Source organism: Girardinichthys multiradiatus, chromosome 2 (assembly GCF_021462225.1).
Source record: "Girardinichthys multiradiatus isolate DD_20200921_A chromosome 2, DD_fGirMul_XY1, whole genome shotgun sequence".
NCBI lineage: Eukaryota > Metazoa > Chordata > Actinopteri > Cyprinodontiformes > Goodeidae > Girardinichthys > Girardinichthys multiradiatus.
The window spans coordinates 44,089,271-44,106,469 of record NC_061795.1 but is presented as its reverse complement, the minus strand read 5'-3'; the positions used below and the strand labels follow the sequence as shown (position 1 = coordinate 44,106,469).

The window sequence follows — 17,199 nt, the reverse complement described above, 5'->3', positions numbered from 1 at the left end:
ATTTTGGTGATATATTTTTGTTAAATTAGTAAAACAAGGTTAGTTTGTACTGTTCAACTAGTATTAAACCACTTTCTTCTCCAAAGGAAAATAAAAAGAACGTTGGACATGGATACACGGACATTTCTATGAATGAACTGAACGAAAACTGAACAAATTGGGGCTTTTGAAGCTGCTCTACAGACACATAAGATCATAGCGAACAAAGTCGTATGTGTTTGTGTTGTTATTTCTCAGATGTTTCCTGTTTATCTGAATAATCTTCTGCGGAGATTCTACAGCCTTCGGCCTCCCAGCTTTTCAGAGTGTCCCTCTCCGCCCTCTCAGCTCCTGATGGCTCAGTCATGCGTGGAGGCCTTTGTTCCAGTCTGCAGCTGGGAGCACAGAGCAGCAGGAGGTAGTTGGCTCATTCAGCTTCAAAACCCTAGAGAAAACCTGTTATTACTTACGTCTCCTCCTCCTGAATTCCTACAACATTCCTTTTAAAATCACATGCAGGTTTGGACCCGTCTATAGAGCAGAGGACATAATGTTTCTACCAGTATGATGCCAATTTCATCCAGTCTGACTTTATGTCTTCTAGAGTTACAAGTCTTTATTTTCCTATCAAATAATTATTGAACCCTAAGATCATGGACTTCTGTGGGTTTCCTTTAGGTCCTGAAAGTTTTGAGGTTGATCTGGAGGCAACACCTCAAACTGGTGGCTGTTGCTGAAACCATTCTGGAAGAGCATCATCGTGCTGGAAGAGGCCACCAACATCAAGCAGTGCTTGATGGATCCCACCCTCTGATGGTCACCGTGGTAACCAGGTAACCTATGATTTTAACCTGAGAGTATTACTTATTTCCTCCTGATCTGAATTCTATTTTTAGCTTTGAATAACAACACTTTGGCTGAACTCCTGATATTAACTGAGCCAAACAGAGGTCCTGTGACCCCGCCAGCTTCTCCTCCTCCTCGATCCAGAACACGAGTCCCGACAGTTTCCTGGAAATAAGATGAAAAGGAACCCTGTTTTCTAAGGAATATTTAAGAAACCTTCAGAGGAGACAATGAGCACTGAGTGAATTAAAGACCCGCTGAGTTCAGTACCAGTGCTGCCAGTTAAAACACCAGCAGATCTGAAGGTCTGTCTGGTAAACTGGGTCCCTACAAATGTCAAATTCAAAATTTCTTAACAGTTTTAGAGAATTCTGTACATTTGAGAACAATACATGAACCTAGTTGGGTTTTACTGTCTGTATTTTTCACAAATCATGAAACGAGATAGTGGAGTTAGTTCTAAGTTATAGGACTTTTTCTTGACTGGATTTAAACATTAAATACAGATCCTTAGAAGTACAGTGGGTAATCTGATTTGTTTATTTGGTTAAAAATAGGAATCCACACTTTGTTTGGCATCAAACTGGACCCATGTTAAGAACCCACCCATTCGTAGCCCTTAGGGTTTAATATGGTGTCGGCCCACCCTTTGCAGCTGTAAAAGCTTCAGCTGTTCTGAAAGAGCTTTCCATAAGGCTTAGAAATTTGTTCATGAGAATATTGGACCATTCTTTTAGAAGCATTTTTGTATTTGTAAGGTCAGACACTAATATTGGGTGAGAAGGCCTGGTTCAAGAACATCACTTATTCGTTAAAACTGTGTTCTACTGTGTTGAGGTCATGACTCCGTGCAGGTAAATCAAGTTCTTCCACAGCAAACTCCAACATTCAGTCTACAGGTCCTTCTCAAAATATTAGCATATTGTGATAAAGTTCATTATTTTCCATAATGTAATGATGAAAATTTAACATTCATATATTTTAGATTCATTGCACACTAACTGAAATATTTCAGGTCTTTTATTGTCTTAATACGGATGATTGTGGCATACAGCTCATGAAAACCCAAAATTCCTATCTCACAAAATTAGCATATTTCATCCGACCAATAAAAGAAAAGTGTTTTTAATACAAAAAACGTCAACCTTCAAATAATCATGTACAGTTATGCACTCAATACTTGGTTGGGAATCCTTTGGCAGAAATGACTGCTTCAATGCGGCGTGGCATGGAGGCAATCAGCCTGTGGCACTGCTGAGGTCTTATGGAGGCCCAGGATGCTTCGTTAGCGGCCTTTAGCTCATCCAGAGTGTTGGGTCTTGAGTCTCTCAACGTTCTCTTCACAATATCCCACAGATTCTCTATGGGGTTCAGGTCAGGAGAGTTGGCAGGCCAATTGAGCACAGTGATACCATGGTCAGTAAACCATTTACCAGTGGTTTTGGCACTGTGAGCAGGTGCCAGGTCGTGCTGAAAAATGAAATCTTCATCTCCATAAAGCTTTTCAGCTGATGGAAGCATGAAGTGCTCCAAAATCTCCTGATAGCTAGCTGCATTGACCCTGCCCTTGATAAAACACAGTAGACCAACACCAGCAGCTGACATGGCACCCCAGACCATCACTGACTGTGGGTACTTGACACTGGACTTCTGGCATTTTGGCATTTCCTTCTCTCCAGTCTTCCTCCAGACTCTGGCACCTTGATTTCTGAATGACATGCAGAATTTGCTTTCATCCGAAAAAAGTACTTTGGACCACTGAGCAACAGTCCAGTGCTGCTTCTCTGTAGCCCAGGTCAGGCGCTTCTGCCGCTGTTTCTGGTTCAAAAGTGGCTTGACCTGGGGAATGCAGCACCTGTAGCCCATTTCCTGCACACGCCTGTGCACGGTGGCTCTGGATGTTTCTACTCCAGACTCAGTCCACTGCTTCCGCAGGTCCCCCAAGGTCTGGAATCGGCCCTTCTCCACAATCTTCCTCAGGGTCCGGTCACCTCTTCTCGTTGTGCAGCGTTTTCTGCAACACTTTTTCCTTCCCACAGACTTCCCACTGAGGTGCCTTGATACAGCACTCTGGGAACAGCCTATTCGTTCAGAAATTTCTTTCTGTGTCTTACCCTCTTGCTTGAGGGTGTCAATAGTGGCCTTCTGGACAGCAGTCAGGTCGGCAGTCTTACCCATGATTGGGGTTTTGAGTGATGAACCAGGCTAGGAGTTTTAAAGGCCTCAGGAATCTTTTGCAGGTGTTTAGAGTTAACTCGTTGATTCAGATGATTAGGTTCATAGCTCGTTTAGAGACCCTTTTAATGATATGCTAATTTTGTGAGATAGGAATTTTGGGTTTTCATGAGCTGTATGCTAAAATCATCCGTATTAAGACAATAAAAGACCTGAAATATTTCAGTTAGTGTGCAATGAATCTAAAATATATGAATGTTAAATTTTCATCATGACATTATGGAAAATAATGAACTTTATCACAATATGCTAATATTTTGAGAAGGACCTGTACATGGACTTTGCTTTGTGCACTGGTGTGCAGTCATGTTGGAACAGGAAGGGAACATCCCCGAACTGTTCTTCCAGGCATTAAATTGACTAAAATGTCTTGATAGGCTGAAGCACCGAGTTCCTTTCACTGCAACAAGGAGGCGGAGACCAACTCCTGAAAAACACCATTAAATTCCCCTCTGCACCAAACGTTGCACTTGACATGGTGCAAGTGCCAAACCCAAACTCGGATTTCCAGCTTGAGAGGCATGATTCAATGCTCCAGAGAGAACGTGTCTATTTTTCTCTAGAGTCCAATGGCAGTGTGCTTTACACCACTACATCTGACGCTTAGTATTTCACTTGGTGATGAAATCGAAACTCATTCCATGAAGCTCTCTACGCGATATTCTTGAGCTAATCTTAACACATAGTTTGAAGAAAGTTGCCGACTTCTGTGCCTCAGCATCCACTGACCCCACTCTGTGACCTACCACTTTGCGACTGAGTTGCTGTTCCCAGTCGCTTCCACTTTAACGCCAATAACAGTAAATTGTGGAATATTATTTAGCGAGGATTTCTTATGACTGGACTTCTTGCACAGGTGGCATATTGACATGGGACCACACTGGAAATCACGGAGCTCCTTAGAGTGACCCATTCTTTCACAAATGTTTGTAGAGGTAGTCTGCATGCTTTGGGGCTACATTTTATACAGAAGTGGATACGAGCGTTTTTGAAACAACTGAATTTGGGGATTTGGGGTGAAGGTCGTTCCATAAACTGGTCGGTCATGGGGTGTACCTAGTTTTACCACACAGGGTTTTTTCCCCATGTTGTTTTGAACGGATGTTTTGCATGTTTTTGTTCACGTAAATTGGATAAAATCACCACCTGTTAAAAATTGGTTGTTTTATGTCTTAATACATAAATCCCCAGGCTGGACTTTATTTTTCGTCATCACTGCACCCTATTAAGAATTTATTTTAGTGTGATCCATTCTTTCTTCTTCTGGTCCAGTATAAGTTTGGATGAAATTTTTTTTTTATCTTGGATATTACATATTTATCATCATTTAGCCCTAAATAGGGAAACATTTATCACCATAGCTCCATGAAAACCAACTTAAGCACATTAATAGTTTTGTTACTGACATGCTTTATTGCAGGTCACACAGAAATGATGAAACCAAACAATTCTTACATGAATATCATACAGTGACAACAATCTCCTGACCGACGTTGAAGCTTGTTATAATCGAACAGGCTCTGCTGCTTTTGTAGAACCTGGCTTCAGCTTCTCTTTGATGAACTAACAGGCGTCGCGAGTATTTACAGTCCACAGACATCAAAACGAAAGCGCCCTACTGCCTTTGGCTTTAAACCTTTGTAACAGACAAGTAAAACATCAAAATACTCGGATTACAGGCAAAGTGAGTTTATCTCTACAGTTTGATCATAAATATTTAAATTCATCACTGTCTACATTAAATATTTAAATATTTATTTGTCTGCCGTGAACATCCAAAATGTCACTAGAAGCTTAACAGAAGACAAATGTTGCTTTATTGGATATGAAAGCTGTAGAAACATGAATGCTGTCACTGTTGGTCACCAGCAGCTGCGTCACTGTCTATGCACATCTTTGTGACCCCAAAATAAAAACAATTTTGAATTAGTTTTAGTGTCCACAAGCCTTGTGTTGCTCAGGTCAGCCACTGCACAGAGGCTTCTTCAGGCGTTTTCAGGCAACTAGAAACTGGATTCATCAAGACGTCTCGTCTCTCATCAGTTAAAGCACAAAAAAACCTGTCCTCTCCGCCACCGACAGCAGAAAGAATCTGATCTGTTTACATTCCGACAGACTGGACTCTGTGGAGAACAACGAGAATAAAAAAAAAACCAACAGAACTGGTCAGAGAAAAGTGTCCAGTCACACTGCTGTCTCCTGGTCCTCTCTCTGGATCATCTGGTAATGTTGGCAGTTCTCCAGGTAGTTGGCCAGTTCCTGATCATTGGCCTTGGCGGCACGATGTTTGGGTGTGTCACCCTGAAAGACAAGAAAAAAATACTGATTAACCTGATGGGTTGGTTGTCCTGTTTCCACCAGGAACCAACAGAAAGAACATCTGTTGTCGAACAGCAGAGTTTACGCAGTTACTCCAAACATCCTGCAGCTCAGAAAGACCGGAGCAATGACGTGAGTGTGCGTCTATGAGAACTCTCAGTTTAAGCATTCACTCTGTTTCCATCCACCTGGTTTCATCGGACCTGAATACAAGACCACATACAAACATTTTTGTGTTAATTGTTTTACTACATGCCTGCTTTTGATGAAAGATAATTTAGACTCTGAAAAGTAGCCTTATCATCAAGGATTACACCCATTCCTTTTTATGCTTCTCCTCCATGAGAACAACAACAGGGCCAATCAATCAATCAATCAATCAAACAAACCCAAAACACTAGTTACCAACGTACTGGTTCTGATCCAAAGAGATCCTGTTACTGACTCAGTTCTGAACATTATAACACAAGGTTTTGACTTCTTGAATAATTTATGGTTACAAGTTATACTCTTCCACTCCCAAAGTGTAAAATGTTATCTATACAATCTATAAAATAAAAACAGGAGTTTGAAACTTCACAATTTAGTTAAAGTCAATGGCCCACTTATCTGAAAGGCTAATAACTATGGTAATGGTTGGGTTAATTACTCTGCTAAAGCCCGCCTAATGTCTGGGAAAACAGCAAGGCTAGCTGTTACGGTCATAACAGTTGGGCTATCGACTATGCTAATGAACAGGACACTGCTAGGTGTTGGCTAGGCTAATGGTTGAGCAAACAGCTTGGCCATTTGTAACAGATAAGCTAACCAGCAAGCCAACATCTGTTGTAATAGCAAACTAACACCTATGGAAATAGATATGTAAATTAAGTGCAATTGCTTGGCTAATGGCTGCAATAACTTCTAAGCTAACTGCTAGGCTAATGGTTGCGCTAACTGCAAGTCTTATAACGATGGGATTAGACGGAGAGAGGTCTACCATCTAAAGAGGCTCTGGTGGAGCTCTAAGAGATACAGGTGTCTGTTGCCAGGTGCTATGTGTGAACTGCTAGGCAGAGGCTAGGCTAGGCTGATGACTGTGATAATAGCTAAGCTAATTGCTATGGTCATGTCTTGACTAACTGCATGGTTAACAGCAGTTAGTCAAGCAGTTTCTGTTCAACAAATGCAGCATCTGATAGAGTAAGCTAAAACCCTCCAGCTAGGAACGGTTGTGAAAGTGACTCATACCAAATTGAAGGTTAATGAACATGACGAAATCTGATCTTTTTTTTATCTAAAAAAGCAGTTTGAGGCACAACAATTGATGGTGGATGGATGGATGGATGGTGTGAGAAATGAAAGAAGAGAAGCCTCTCAGCTCATCTAAACTCCTGCTGTGAATTCCAGCTCAGCAGCAACTCTGGACTCTAAAAACCACATAAACTCTTTATTTGTGGGGTGGAAGAGAAAAAGCTCAGATTATGGGCTGTTTCCTGTTACCACTGGCTTCACCATGGCGACGGTGAGTTGAGGTCTTTGTGTGTTGGGAATGGAGGCCGGGGAATCCTGCGGAGCTTCGTTTCTCACTGACACACAACATTAATCACTTTATAGAAGTGGGTCAAATACTGCTGGAGATCCATTTAAAGTGCGGAGGCACGGATCGGGCTGGTGGCCGTCATCCTGCCAAGAAAAAAAAAATACAGCTTCATGCAGCAGAAAGCTGCTGCTGGCCAGAAACTAAATCGCTGCAGACAATCAGCTGACTTTGTGTTTAAAAAGAACCAAAAATATTTCCAGAAAAAAAAAACACTGAACAATAATCAGATGCAGATGGAAAATAAGACTCAAACAGTGTGTCCATAGAAAAATCACCAGAAACAAAAAGACAGAGAGAAAAGGTCAATATGATCAGGTGGAAGACGAAGAGGCAAAAAAGACAACACAACAACTACAGACATTATATTAGGACGAAATAACCCGAAAATGGGCAGAACAGAACTCTGAAAAGAAAAAAAAATATTTAAAAAATAACCAGAAGGAAAACCAAGACTGTCAGCTGCAGGGTGACAACAGAGAGAGAAACCTACTAAAGAGACAGACTACAAGGATCTGCAGCACCATAATAAAACAAAGAAAACTGCAACTACGAGGATTTAAATGAGTGAAAAGCTACAAAGGACTAAAAAACCTCCTCAAAATGACTGCATACTGAGAACATCATTCCAAATTTTAAATGAAACCAGGTGAACGACTCAAATGAAAAACAGCCATGTTGAGTAACTTGATCGCAAAGAGACTACAGAAACACAAAGGTACTGAAAGCTCTTAAAAAAGGGGATTTAGACGTTTAAAAAAATCATCATTCGTTCTAAGTTAAAAAATTGAATCCAACAGTTCAGTGATAAAATTAAAGAAATATAAAACTAAAGTGTTTAGAAACTGAACTTTTCCTGTCAGGTTCCTCAAGGGTAAATACTGGGACTGATGTTTATTTTGTAAATAAATTATACTCAATAAGTTTATGTTACACTTAGCTACTTTTTGCAAAACATAAAAGTTTTGATTAAAAAGAAACAAAATATAAACACGTTAAATAGTTGGTTTAGGCAAATAAATAAACTTTGAATTTGAGTAAATTTGTAATATTTGCTCACTTGCAGCTCCCTGTACAATTACGGGAATCTCATGTAAAACCCTTAAGTAAGGAGGACACTATAACTCAACATCTAAACTTAGAATAAATAATGTTAAACTTGAAAGAGCATCTGGAATAACATTGCTTATAGTGATTATACCTTCATAAATGACTGAATGCCCACAAGTGTGGGGAAAATGAAACAAAATCAGTTCAGTTTTCAATCTTTAAAAATAAACCACAATTGTGAGTAAAACTACAATGTAGGGAGTCAACAAATGAGCTCTAGGAAATCCACATTTTTCTAAAAACATCCACTGATGTTCAACATCACTGTGTTCTAAGTTACAAAAGTGAACCCAACAGTTCAGTGATAAAATTAAAGAAATATAAAACTAAAGTGTTTAGAAATAGATCCCAAAGGGTGTCTGATTGTAAATATGAACAAAGCTGAGCTTCATTCTCAGGTATTTTTTATTGTTCTTTTCTTTTTCTTGTTGATATGAAATTAGTTGATTCTGATTTCCCTTATTTTTGGGAAACAAAATAAATAAGAAAAACTGTTGGGAATTTTCTTCAGCAGAATAAATTAATATTTAGATGATAGAGAAGTGTGATGAATCTTGCAGATGAGTGTCTTCCAGGTGGATTTACCTGCAAGTCCGTCTTCATGAGCGAAGCCCCCGCCTCCACCAGGAAGTGACAGATGCTCCTCTGACAGAGGGTGGCGGCTTTATGGAGCGCCGTCTCTCCTCTGAAACACAAACCGGGAAAAACAGATTCACCTCTGGGATGTTTGGGCTTCGTTTTGGACGGAATAAAACCAAAACTTCAGGTGGGTTTAATAGCAGAACAAAGTGGACTCACGTCTCCGTCTCTGTGAGGTCCAGGTAGGAGGTGGGAACTGATGGGACAAAATAAACATTCGGACGATGAAATGTTGAAATGATGAAATAGAATCAAAGTTTCAGATCACAGACAGAGCAGCAGGGACGCTAAAAACAAGGACGAGTCAGATTTTAACCACGGCTAAAGAATGTGGTTAAAATCTGAGCTGCTTCAGTTTCATTGTGACTGAGATTAAAATCTGCAGATGTTTCACTGAACATTTATTAAACATTCCTGCTTCATTTTTTTCTCAACAGAAACATGACTCTGTTCAGCATCTGTTACCATGGTAATCGTCCAGGATGAGACTAAAATCCCAACGTATCTGTAAGAAACCTCTTGGTTCTGATCTAATACCACCCAGGACCTCAGACCTAAGGATCAATGCTTTTCTGCTTCACCCAGCCTCATCTATGGACGAGATGTTTCCACTGGCTGGATCTGTGCGTCTGTTTCAAGAAGTTAAAAACTGCTCCCGGGGAGCCTCACCGTTCTCTATGAGGTACTTGACGATGTCTTTGCTGCCGATCTGGACGGCGTGATGCAGCAGCGTGCAGCCATCTGCATCCTGCAGCGCCAGGTCCGCCCCCTGCTGGTGGAGTTCCGTCATCTGGAGGAGAAAATGGACAGAGATCTACATCATGCCTAAACCAGACGGAGTCTTAAAACAGCACACAGGTCCAGGCTTGAACTCTGACCTAAGGTCTAGATGCAAAAAACAAAAAAAACAAAAACAAAAACAGTGAAATGGTTCTTTCTTTTAAAATAAGCATTTATCTGTAGATTCCCTCACTCAGTAATTCTAAAAATCCCTTTTAAGCTTTTCTAGTCAATTTTTTCCTGCCTGTATTCATTTTTTTTTACACTAAACTTAGCATAAGACATAAGGAAAAACTAATTTAGGAGGGAAAAACTATGAAATTAGATTTTATAGAAAACAAAACCAATTAATAAGTTTGACAAAAACGTCTAGTTGCGATGCAGCAATTCAAAGATAAAGTATGTTAATTAAATACAAATCAATGTAAGAAGCACTCCATCGTTTTTTTGTCTTTATATTTAAAAAAATAAGGATCTGGAACTCAAACTTGTTTCCACACGTCTTCATGTGTAGAAAATAACTGTAAATCCAGATTATTTTTCACATTCTGTTATTCTGTGGTGAGTAAAAATGAAATTGGATATTAAATCTAACATTATATTTTTCCTTCTGGATTATTTAGTTACTTGTTACAGCGGTGGATGATATAAATAAAATTAAGATCAGGAGCTAAAAAGCAACTTCCTAATAAGGCCTCAGGACCTGTTCCAGATCTGACCTGAGGTCTGCAGACTCACCCTGCTCAGGTTCTCGTTCTTTACGCAGTTGATCAGCTCTGCATCTAAACACAGACAGATGAGGCGGTGAAGGCTTGGTTGAAAACCACAGGTTCGGCTCCATCTGGTGGCCAAGTCTAGAACACACTCACACTATTTTTACATCATCACACCTGGAAGCGTCTCCGGGGTTCTCATAAACCCTCTGCCTTCATTTTATAGACCAGCAGATAAGCTGAAGTTTCTGTGAAATTCACTCAGATTCATTTTGTCTCCCAGGAACGATCCATCCAGACTGTTCCCACACCATCAAAGTCCTGTACAACAAAGCCCATTTCTCATTCTGTGAACTTTCAAGCTGTCAGACCTACAAACGGAGACCGGACCTTCGTAGAGACCAGCAGCCCAGTTAAACAGATGGAGGACTTTCTGATTCACCTGGTGCATGCACACAACCTGTTCATTTTGTCCTCCTCTTGTACCTGGTTGTTGTGGTCTCCTTCAGTGCGGCGGATGTCACATTTTACGTATTTAAAAGGTTTTGTGTTATTTCCTTTTGTTGCTCTGCATCATTACTGAAGGTTTAAAATACTTTAAAAATCATTACTTCTGATTCATTTGGGATCATGACTACTCGGGTCTGTCACTATGGTAACTGCTGGATTAGGTAAACATGTTATTGGGACTTGTGGGATTTGTACGACAGACTGACTGGGTGGAAGCGGGTCAGGTCAGGCAGAGCAGATCTGACTGTGACCCACAGATCGGATCCGAATGTCAGCAGCAGGCGGGGTGAACAGAAGAAACCTTCAGACTCTGGAGTTTTTACCTTTTTCAGGGTCCTGTGAGGTAGCAGCGGAAGTTCTGCAAGGAGACAAAGAGACAGAATCAGAACCAACCAGAAGGAGAGAGAAGATCTCCAGGGCTCCAAATAGCTGCTTTTGTTTGTTCCTCATGAAAACATTAACATTCATAGCATCCTGCACTCGATCCACTCCACTAAACCCTGCCCTAACACCACAGGACAATCCTTTATTATTCCGGTTACCCGTAAGACCCCACAGAACCCTCACAGCTCCCATACCTCATTCAGATGAGTGCAGCTCAGATGTTTAAGCAGACACGGAAAGAGAGGAGCAAATCTCCTACTTATTTTAACTCATCATGACTGAAATATTTCTTAATTATTTTATGTTTTCCTAAATCTCTGACTCAAACAGTGGAGCTCCAGTATTCTGGAGTTCCTCTGGGATGGAAAGATGGAGCAGAACTTTGTCTACACCCAGTTCTTTGTTGTCCCACAAGAGGAATACATCCACACATGTAAACACAATTTCCATTTTTTTAATAATAACAATCGAACATGTTAACAAGGATTTAAAGAGCACTAAAATCGCTAAACATCTTCTGAAATGTGCCAAGTTTGGTCAAAGTTCATTAAGAGCTTTAATTTCACTTGGGTCAAAAGAATATTTGTATGGATAATTGGTACCCTGTACCTTCAGCCCGAAGGAAGGAGAGAAAATTCCTCTAAAGGGGTGGTCTCTGCTGACTAGGATGGTTTTAATGTTTTTCACCATCGCTCTATTCCAGATGTCAGCCAGGGGGCGCCATTGAATGCCAATTATTTTACTGGCAGCGTTGGCAAGACTTAACAGTTCCTAATTCCAAGGACAAGTTGCCATACCAAGCAATGAAGCCAAATGTTAAAAGAGGCTCGATTAATTCTCCATAAAATAAAATTATCAGTGTTTTCTGCTAAAAAGATTCAGTTGTCTTAAAAAATTAAGTCTTTCCAGGCTCCAGCAAATTGCTGCAGTGTGTTGGTCAGAATTGAGAAAATTGTCCATGATTGTTTCCAGGTACATGGTATGCCTGTTTTCCATGGGCTCTGCTTTGACCGGCTCCACTCCACTCAGCCCGTATTGGCACCGTTTCTATTACTGCCTTTTTCGGCTCGGTACTGACTTTCTTGGTCCCTGCTTGGCAGCAGGTCCCAGTGGGGCTAAGAAAGTGTTCTCCGAGGTAGAGAATGACAAGTCACGGGTTTTACCTCACACTACAGTGCGGAGAAAAGCTTAGAGAAAAATACTGAGGACCACAATGACGAGAGCGAGTCAAACCGAAAGCCGTAGCTAGAAATCACCGTTGGAGGACATGGTGTCCAACAGTGTTTATTTCACTTTGCATCTTTTTACTTCTCGTTTGGTCGACTCACACCGAGCTATAAGTCAGTAAGGGTTAATAGAGACTGATGGCTGGAGGCTTCAAGCCCTAACTCCAGCCGTCAGTGAGTCCATGGAAACCCAACAGGTTTCCTGCGAAGTAGAGTGAGGCCGAGCCAAGTAGAGTCGTGCGGTGCTGGATCCCTGGACAGAAAAGAGGCACAAATGTCTCCACTAGAGATCCCTTGATAGTTGTTGGTACAGCAGGGTGGGGAGTTTTCCTAAAGTCTAGGACCATGTCCACCTAAAGTTCATCACACCACTTTACAAAGTAGTCAAGAACAGGTCCATGTTGAATCTCTCCATCTTGCAACAGACTGACTAGAACAGTGTCAACTGCAAATCATAGAAGGTGCTTGGTTTTTTTAAGCACTCTTATTTTAGGCATTTATTTGTGTATAAAATATACAGTAAAGGGGAAAGGTATGGAGCTGAATTGGGGCCATAAAGATTGTTCAAACCAAAAAAATTTGAACCTGAAAAATAATTTTTTTCAAAAGAAAAAATTTAAACATGAAAAATAAAAGTTTGTTCAAAAGAAAAATATTTGAACCTGAAAATTTATTTTGAACCTCCCCCAAAAACATGTAAAACTGGAAAAAAAAGTTCAAAACTACTTTTCAGATTCAAGTTTTTTTCCGAACGTGCAGATTTTTTTTTTTCGGCTTCAAACTTTTGGCGTCAGATCACGGGAGTGCGGAATCATGACTGGCAGTTCAACACAGCGGCTGAACAACATATTCCCAGCTGTTGCATTCAGGGACCGTGGGAACTGGAATTATCTGTAATACATCATCGATATTCTATATATATGTGATTGGTTTTGAAAGATAACATGCTTCATCAATAGAAGCAGCTTACGTGAGGAGAAAATTTGATCTTGACAGATTTGCACAGCATTTTAAGTCCGTGTTGGAGATTTCCTATGCTCTCAACATAAAGCAAAAGAACCGCCAGACTAATCAGCGGGAATGAAACCAGATAAAAAACGAGCCAGTATTTTCCAAATATCCTTGCATAATTAAGCCTGAACTTGCTTTCACATGGACTGGAATCGACTTTGGGTTTCTAGTGCATTTTGATCTTCATTTAGTGAAGTGACTCACAGCCAGGGTCAAACTGGCATACGGGGCAACCGGGGAAATCCCTATATACACACATATATATAAATACACACATATATATAAATACACACATATATACATGGGTTGGACAATGAAACTGAAACACCTGGTTTTAGACCACAATAATTTATTAGTATGGTGTAGGGCCTCCTTTTGCGGCCAATACAGCATCAATTCGTCTTGGGAATGACATATACAAGTCCTGCACAGTGGTCAGAGGGATTTTAAGCCATTCTTCTTGCAGGATAGTGGCCAGGTCAATAAAGTGATACTGGTGGAGGAAAACGTTTCCTGACTCGCTCCTCCAAAACACCCCAAAGTGGCTCAATAATATTTAGATCTGGTGACTGTGCAGGCCATGGGAGATGTTCAACTTCACTTTCATGTTCATCAAACCAATCTTTCACCAGTCTTGCTGTGTGTATTGGTGCATTGTCATCCTGATACACAGCAGCACCACCTTCAGGATACAATGTTTGAACCATTGGATGCACATGGTCCTCAAGAATGGTTCGGTAGTCCTTGGCAGTGACGCACCCATCTAGCACAAGTATTGGGCCAAGGGAATGCCATGATATGGCAGCCCAAACCATCACTGATCCACCCCCATGCTTCACTCTGGGCATGCAACAGTCTGGGTGGTACGCTTCTTTGGGGCTTCTCCACACCATAACTCTCCCGGATGTGGGGAAAACAGTAAAGGTGGACTCATCAGAGAACAATACATGTTTCACATTGTCCACAGCCCAAGATTTGCGCTCCTTGCACTATTGAAACCGACGTTTGGCATTGGCATGATCGACCAAAGGTTTGGCTATAGCAGCCCGGCCGTGTATATTGACCCTGTGGAGCTCCCGACGGACAGTTCTGGTGGAAACAGGAGAGTTGAGGTGCACATTTAATTCTGCCGTGATTTGGGCAGCCGTGGTTTTATGTTTTTTGGATACAATCCGGGTTAGCACCCGAACATCCCTTTCAGACAGCTTCCTCTTGTGTCCACAGTTAATCCTGTTGGATGTGGTTCGTCCTTCTTGGTGGTATGCTGACATTACCCTGGATACCGTGGCTCTTGATACATCACAAAGACTTGCTGTCTTGGTCAAAGATGCGCCAGCAAGACGTGCACCAACAATTTGTCCTCTTTTGAACTCTGGTATGTCACCCATAATGTTGTGTGCATTTCAATATTTTGAGCAAAACTGTGCTCTTACCCTGCTAATTGAACCTTCACACTCTGCTCTTACTGGTGCAATGTGCAATCAATGAAGACTGGTTACCAGGCTGGTCCAATTTAGCCATGAAACTTCCCACACTAAAATGACAGGTGTTTCATTGTGCAACCCCTGTGTGTAATATATATATATATATATATATAAAAATACAGTACAGAAGTTTGGACACACCTTCTCATTCAAAGAGTTTTCTTTATTTTCATGACTATGAATATTGTAGTTTCACACTGAAGGCATCAAAACTATGAATTAACAACATGTGGAATTATATACTGAACAAAAAACAACTGAAAATATGTCTTATATTCTAGATTCTTCAAAGTAGCCACCTTTTGCTTTGATTACTGCTCCACACACTCTTGGTATTCTGTTGATGAGCTTCAAGAGGTAGTCACCTGAAATGGTTTTCCAACAGTCTTGAAGGAGTTCCCAGAGATGCTTAGCACTTGTTGGCTCTTTTGCCTTCACTCTGCGGTCCAGCTCACCCCAAACCATCTTGATTGGGTTCAGGTCCGGTGACTGTGGAGGCCAGGTCATCTGGCGCAGCACCCCATCACTCTCCTTCTTGGTCAAATAGTCCTTACACAACCTGGAGGTGTGTGTTTGGGGTCATTGTCCTGTTGAAAAATAAATGATGGTCCAACTAAACGCAAACTGGATGGAATAGCATGTCGCTGCAAGATGCTGTGGTAGCCATGCTGGTTCAGTATGCCTTCAATTTTTAATAAATCCCCAACAGTGTCACCAGCAAAGCACCCCCACACCATCACACCTCCTCCTCCACGGGCTGAGTGGAGTGGAGCCGGTCAAAGCAGAGCCCATGGAACCAGGCATGTAGAGTCCATCCGTTCACCTCTTCTGCGCCGCACAAAGACACAGTGGTTGGAACCAAAGATCTCAAACTTGGACTCATCAGACCAAAGCACAGATTTCCACTGGTCTAATGTCCATTCCTTGTGTTCTTTAGCCCAAACAAGTCTCTTCTGCTTGTTGCCTGTCCTCAGCAGTGGTTTCCTAGCAGCTATTTTACCATGAAGGCCTGATTCACACAGTCTCCTCTTAACAGTTGTTCTAGAGATCTATCTGCTGCTAGAACTCTGTGTGGCATTGACCTGTTCTCTAATCTGAGCTGCTGTTAACCTGCGATTTCTGAGGCTGGTGACTCAGATGAACTTATCGTCCGCAGCAGAGGTGACTCTTGGTCTTCCTTTCCTGGGGCGGTCCTCATGTGAGCCAGTTTCTTTGTAGCGCTTGAGGGTTTTTGCGACTGCACTTGGGGACAATTTTAAAGTTTTCCCAATAGTTCGGACTGACTGACCTTCATTTCTTAAAGTAATGATGGCCACTCGTTTTTCTTTACTTAGCTGCTTTTTTCTTGCCATAATACAAATTCTAACAGTCTATTCAGTAGGACTATCGGCTGTGTACTGTATCCACCTCCTGCACAACACAACTGATGGTCCCAACCCCATTTATAAGGCTTGAAATCCCACTTATTAAACCTGACAGGGCACACCTGTGAAGTGAAAACCATTTCAGGTGACTACCTCTTGAAGCTCATCAACAGAATACCAAGAGTGTGCGGAGCAGTAATCAAAGCAAAAGGTGGCTACTTTGAAGAACCTAGAATATAAGACATATTTTCAGTTGTTTCACACTTTTATGTTCATTATATAATTCCACATGTGTTAATTCATAGTTTGTGAATGTTTAGTTTTTAATAACCGCCCTGCACAGGGCGAGTGCGACATCAAGTATGCAAGAGGCGACAGTTTCTGGGACGCTGATATTTTGCAGGAGCATTGTGCCCTAAACTATGCCATATCAACCTGTTAGGGATAACGTTCCTTTATATGACTCATAGCTTTTTTCCAGTTTATTTTTTTCCAGTTTCACATCTGTTTTTTTTTTCCAGTTGCAAAACGTTTTTTCCAGTTTTCACATTTTTTGGGGGGAGGTTCAAAATAAATTTTCAGGTTCAAATGATTGTCTTTTGAACAAACTTTTATTTGTCAGGTACAAATTTTTTTCGTTTGAACAAACTTTATGGGCCCAATTCAGCTCCATAGCACGGTTACAATCAGCCAAAATATTTCTTAGCAGATGACTTTAGGCCAACAGTCTGAGTAAGAAATGTTCCTTAATGTTAAACATCTCTCCAAAGGGCTCAGATTTTTTTTTCCAGCATGATATTCCACACAGATTCTCATAGTATTATCAGAATTAGTCATCATGTGTAACTACGGGGTCAAGTCCACATATGCTCACATGTTCACATTGCAGACAGGAACTAAAAAGGTTCCTTCAGATTGCTTTTACATCCAAACATCTACTGATTGTGTCCAGTAGGTGATAGTGTTCACTGCAATAAAGTGGTTTTATTTGATTTGGCTTCAAGAGTTCGGATTTTAAGT

The 17,199-nt window shown here is 41.1% G+C and overlaps 1 protein-coding gene and 1 long non-coding RNA gene across 4 annotated transcripts in view; one reads left to right on the top strand and one right to left on the bottom strand.

Annotated features, from left to right (window-relative positions):
- The first annotated feature begins 247 nt into the window (after nt 1-247).
- On the top strand, nt 248-9,369 carry LOC124880484. The gene is made up of 4 exons (XR_007041360.1): nt 248-397; nt 658-812; nt 8,629-8,834; nt 9,145-9,369. It is a non-coding gene; the product is annotated as an uncharacterized LOC124880484 (long non-coding RNA).
- The window catches only part of dgkzb (diacylglycerol kinase, zeta b), a 70,936-nt gene continuing 58,187 nt past the window's right edge, over nt 4,451-17,199 (bottom strand). For all 3 annotated transcript variants that reach the window (XM_047385616.1, XM_047385598.1, XM_047385608.1), the window contains 6 exons: nt 11,034-11,068; nt 10,226-10,269; nt 9,377-9,497; nt 8,867-8,903; nt 8,654-8,753; nt 4,451-5,361 (listed from right to left, as the gene is read on the bottom strand). In XM_047385616.1, coding sequence (XP_047241572.1) covers nt 5,245-5,361; nt 8,654-8,753; nt 8,867-8,903; nt 9,377-9,497; nt 10,226-10,269; nt 11,034-11,068 — 454 coding nt within the window. In that variant the 3' untranslated portion in view covers nt 4,451-5,244. The remainder of the gene's footprint in view (nt 5,362-8,653; nt 8,754-8,866; nt 8,904-9,376; nt 9,498-10,225; nt 10,270-11,033; nt 11,069-17,199) is intronic.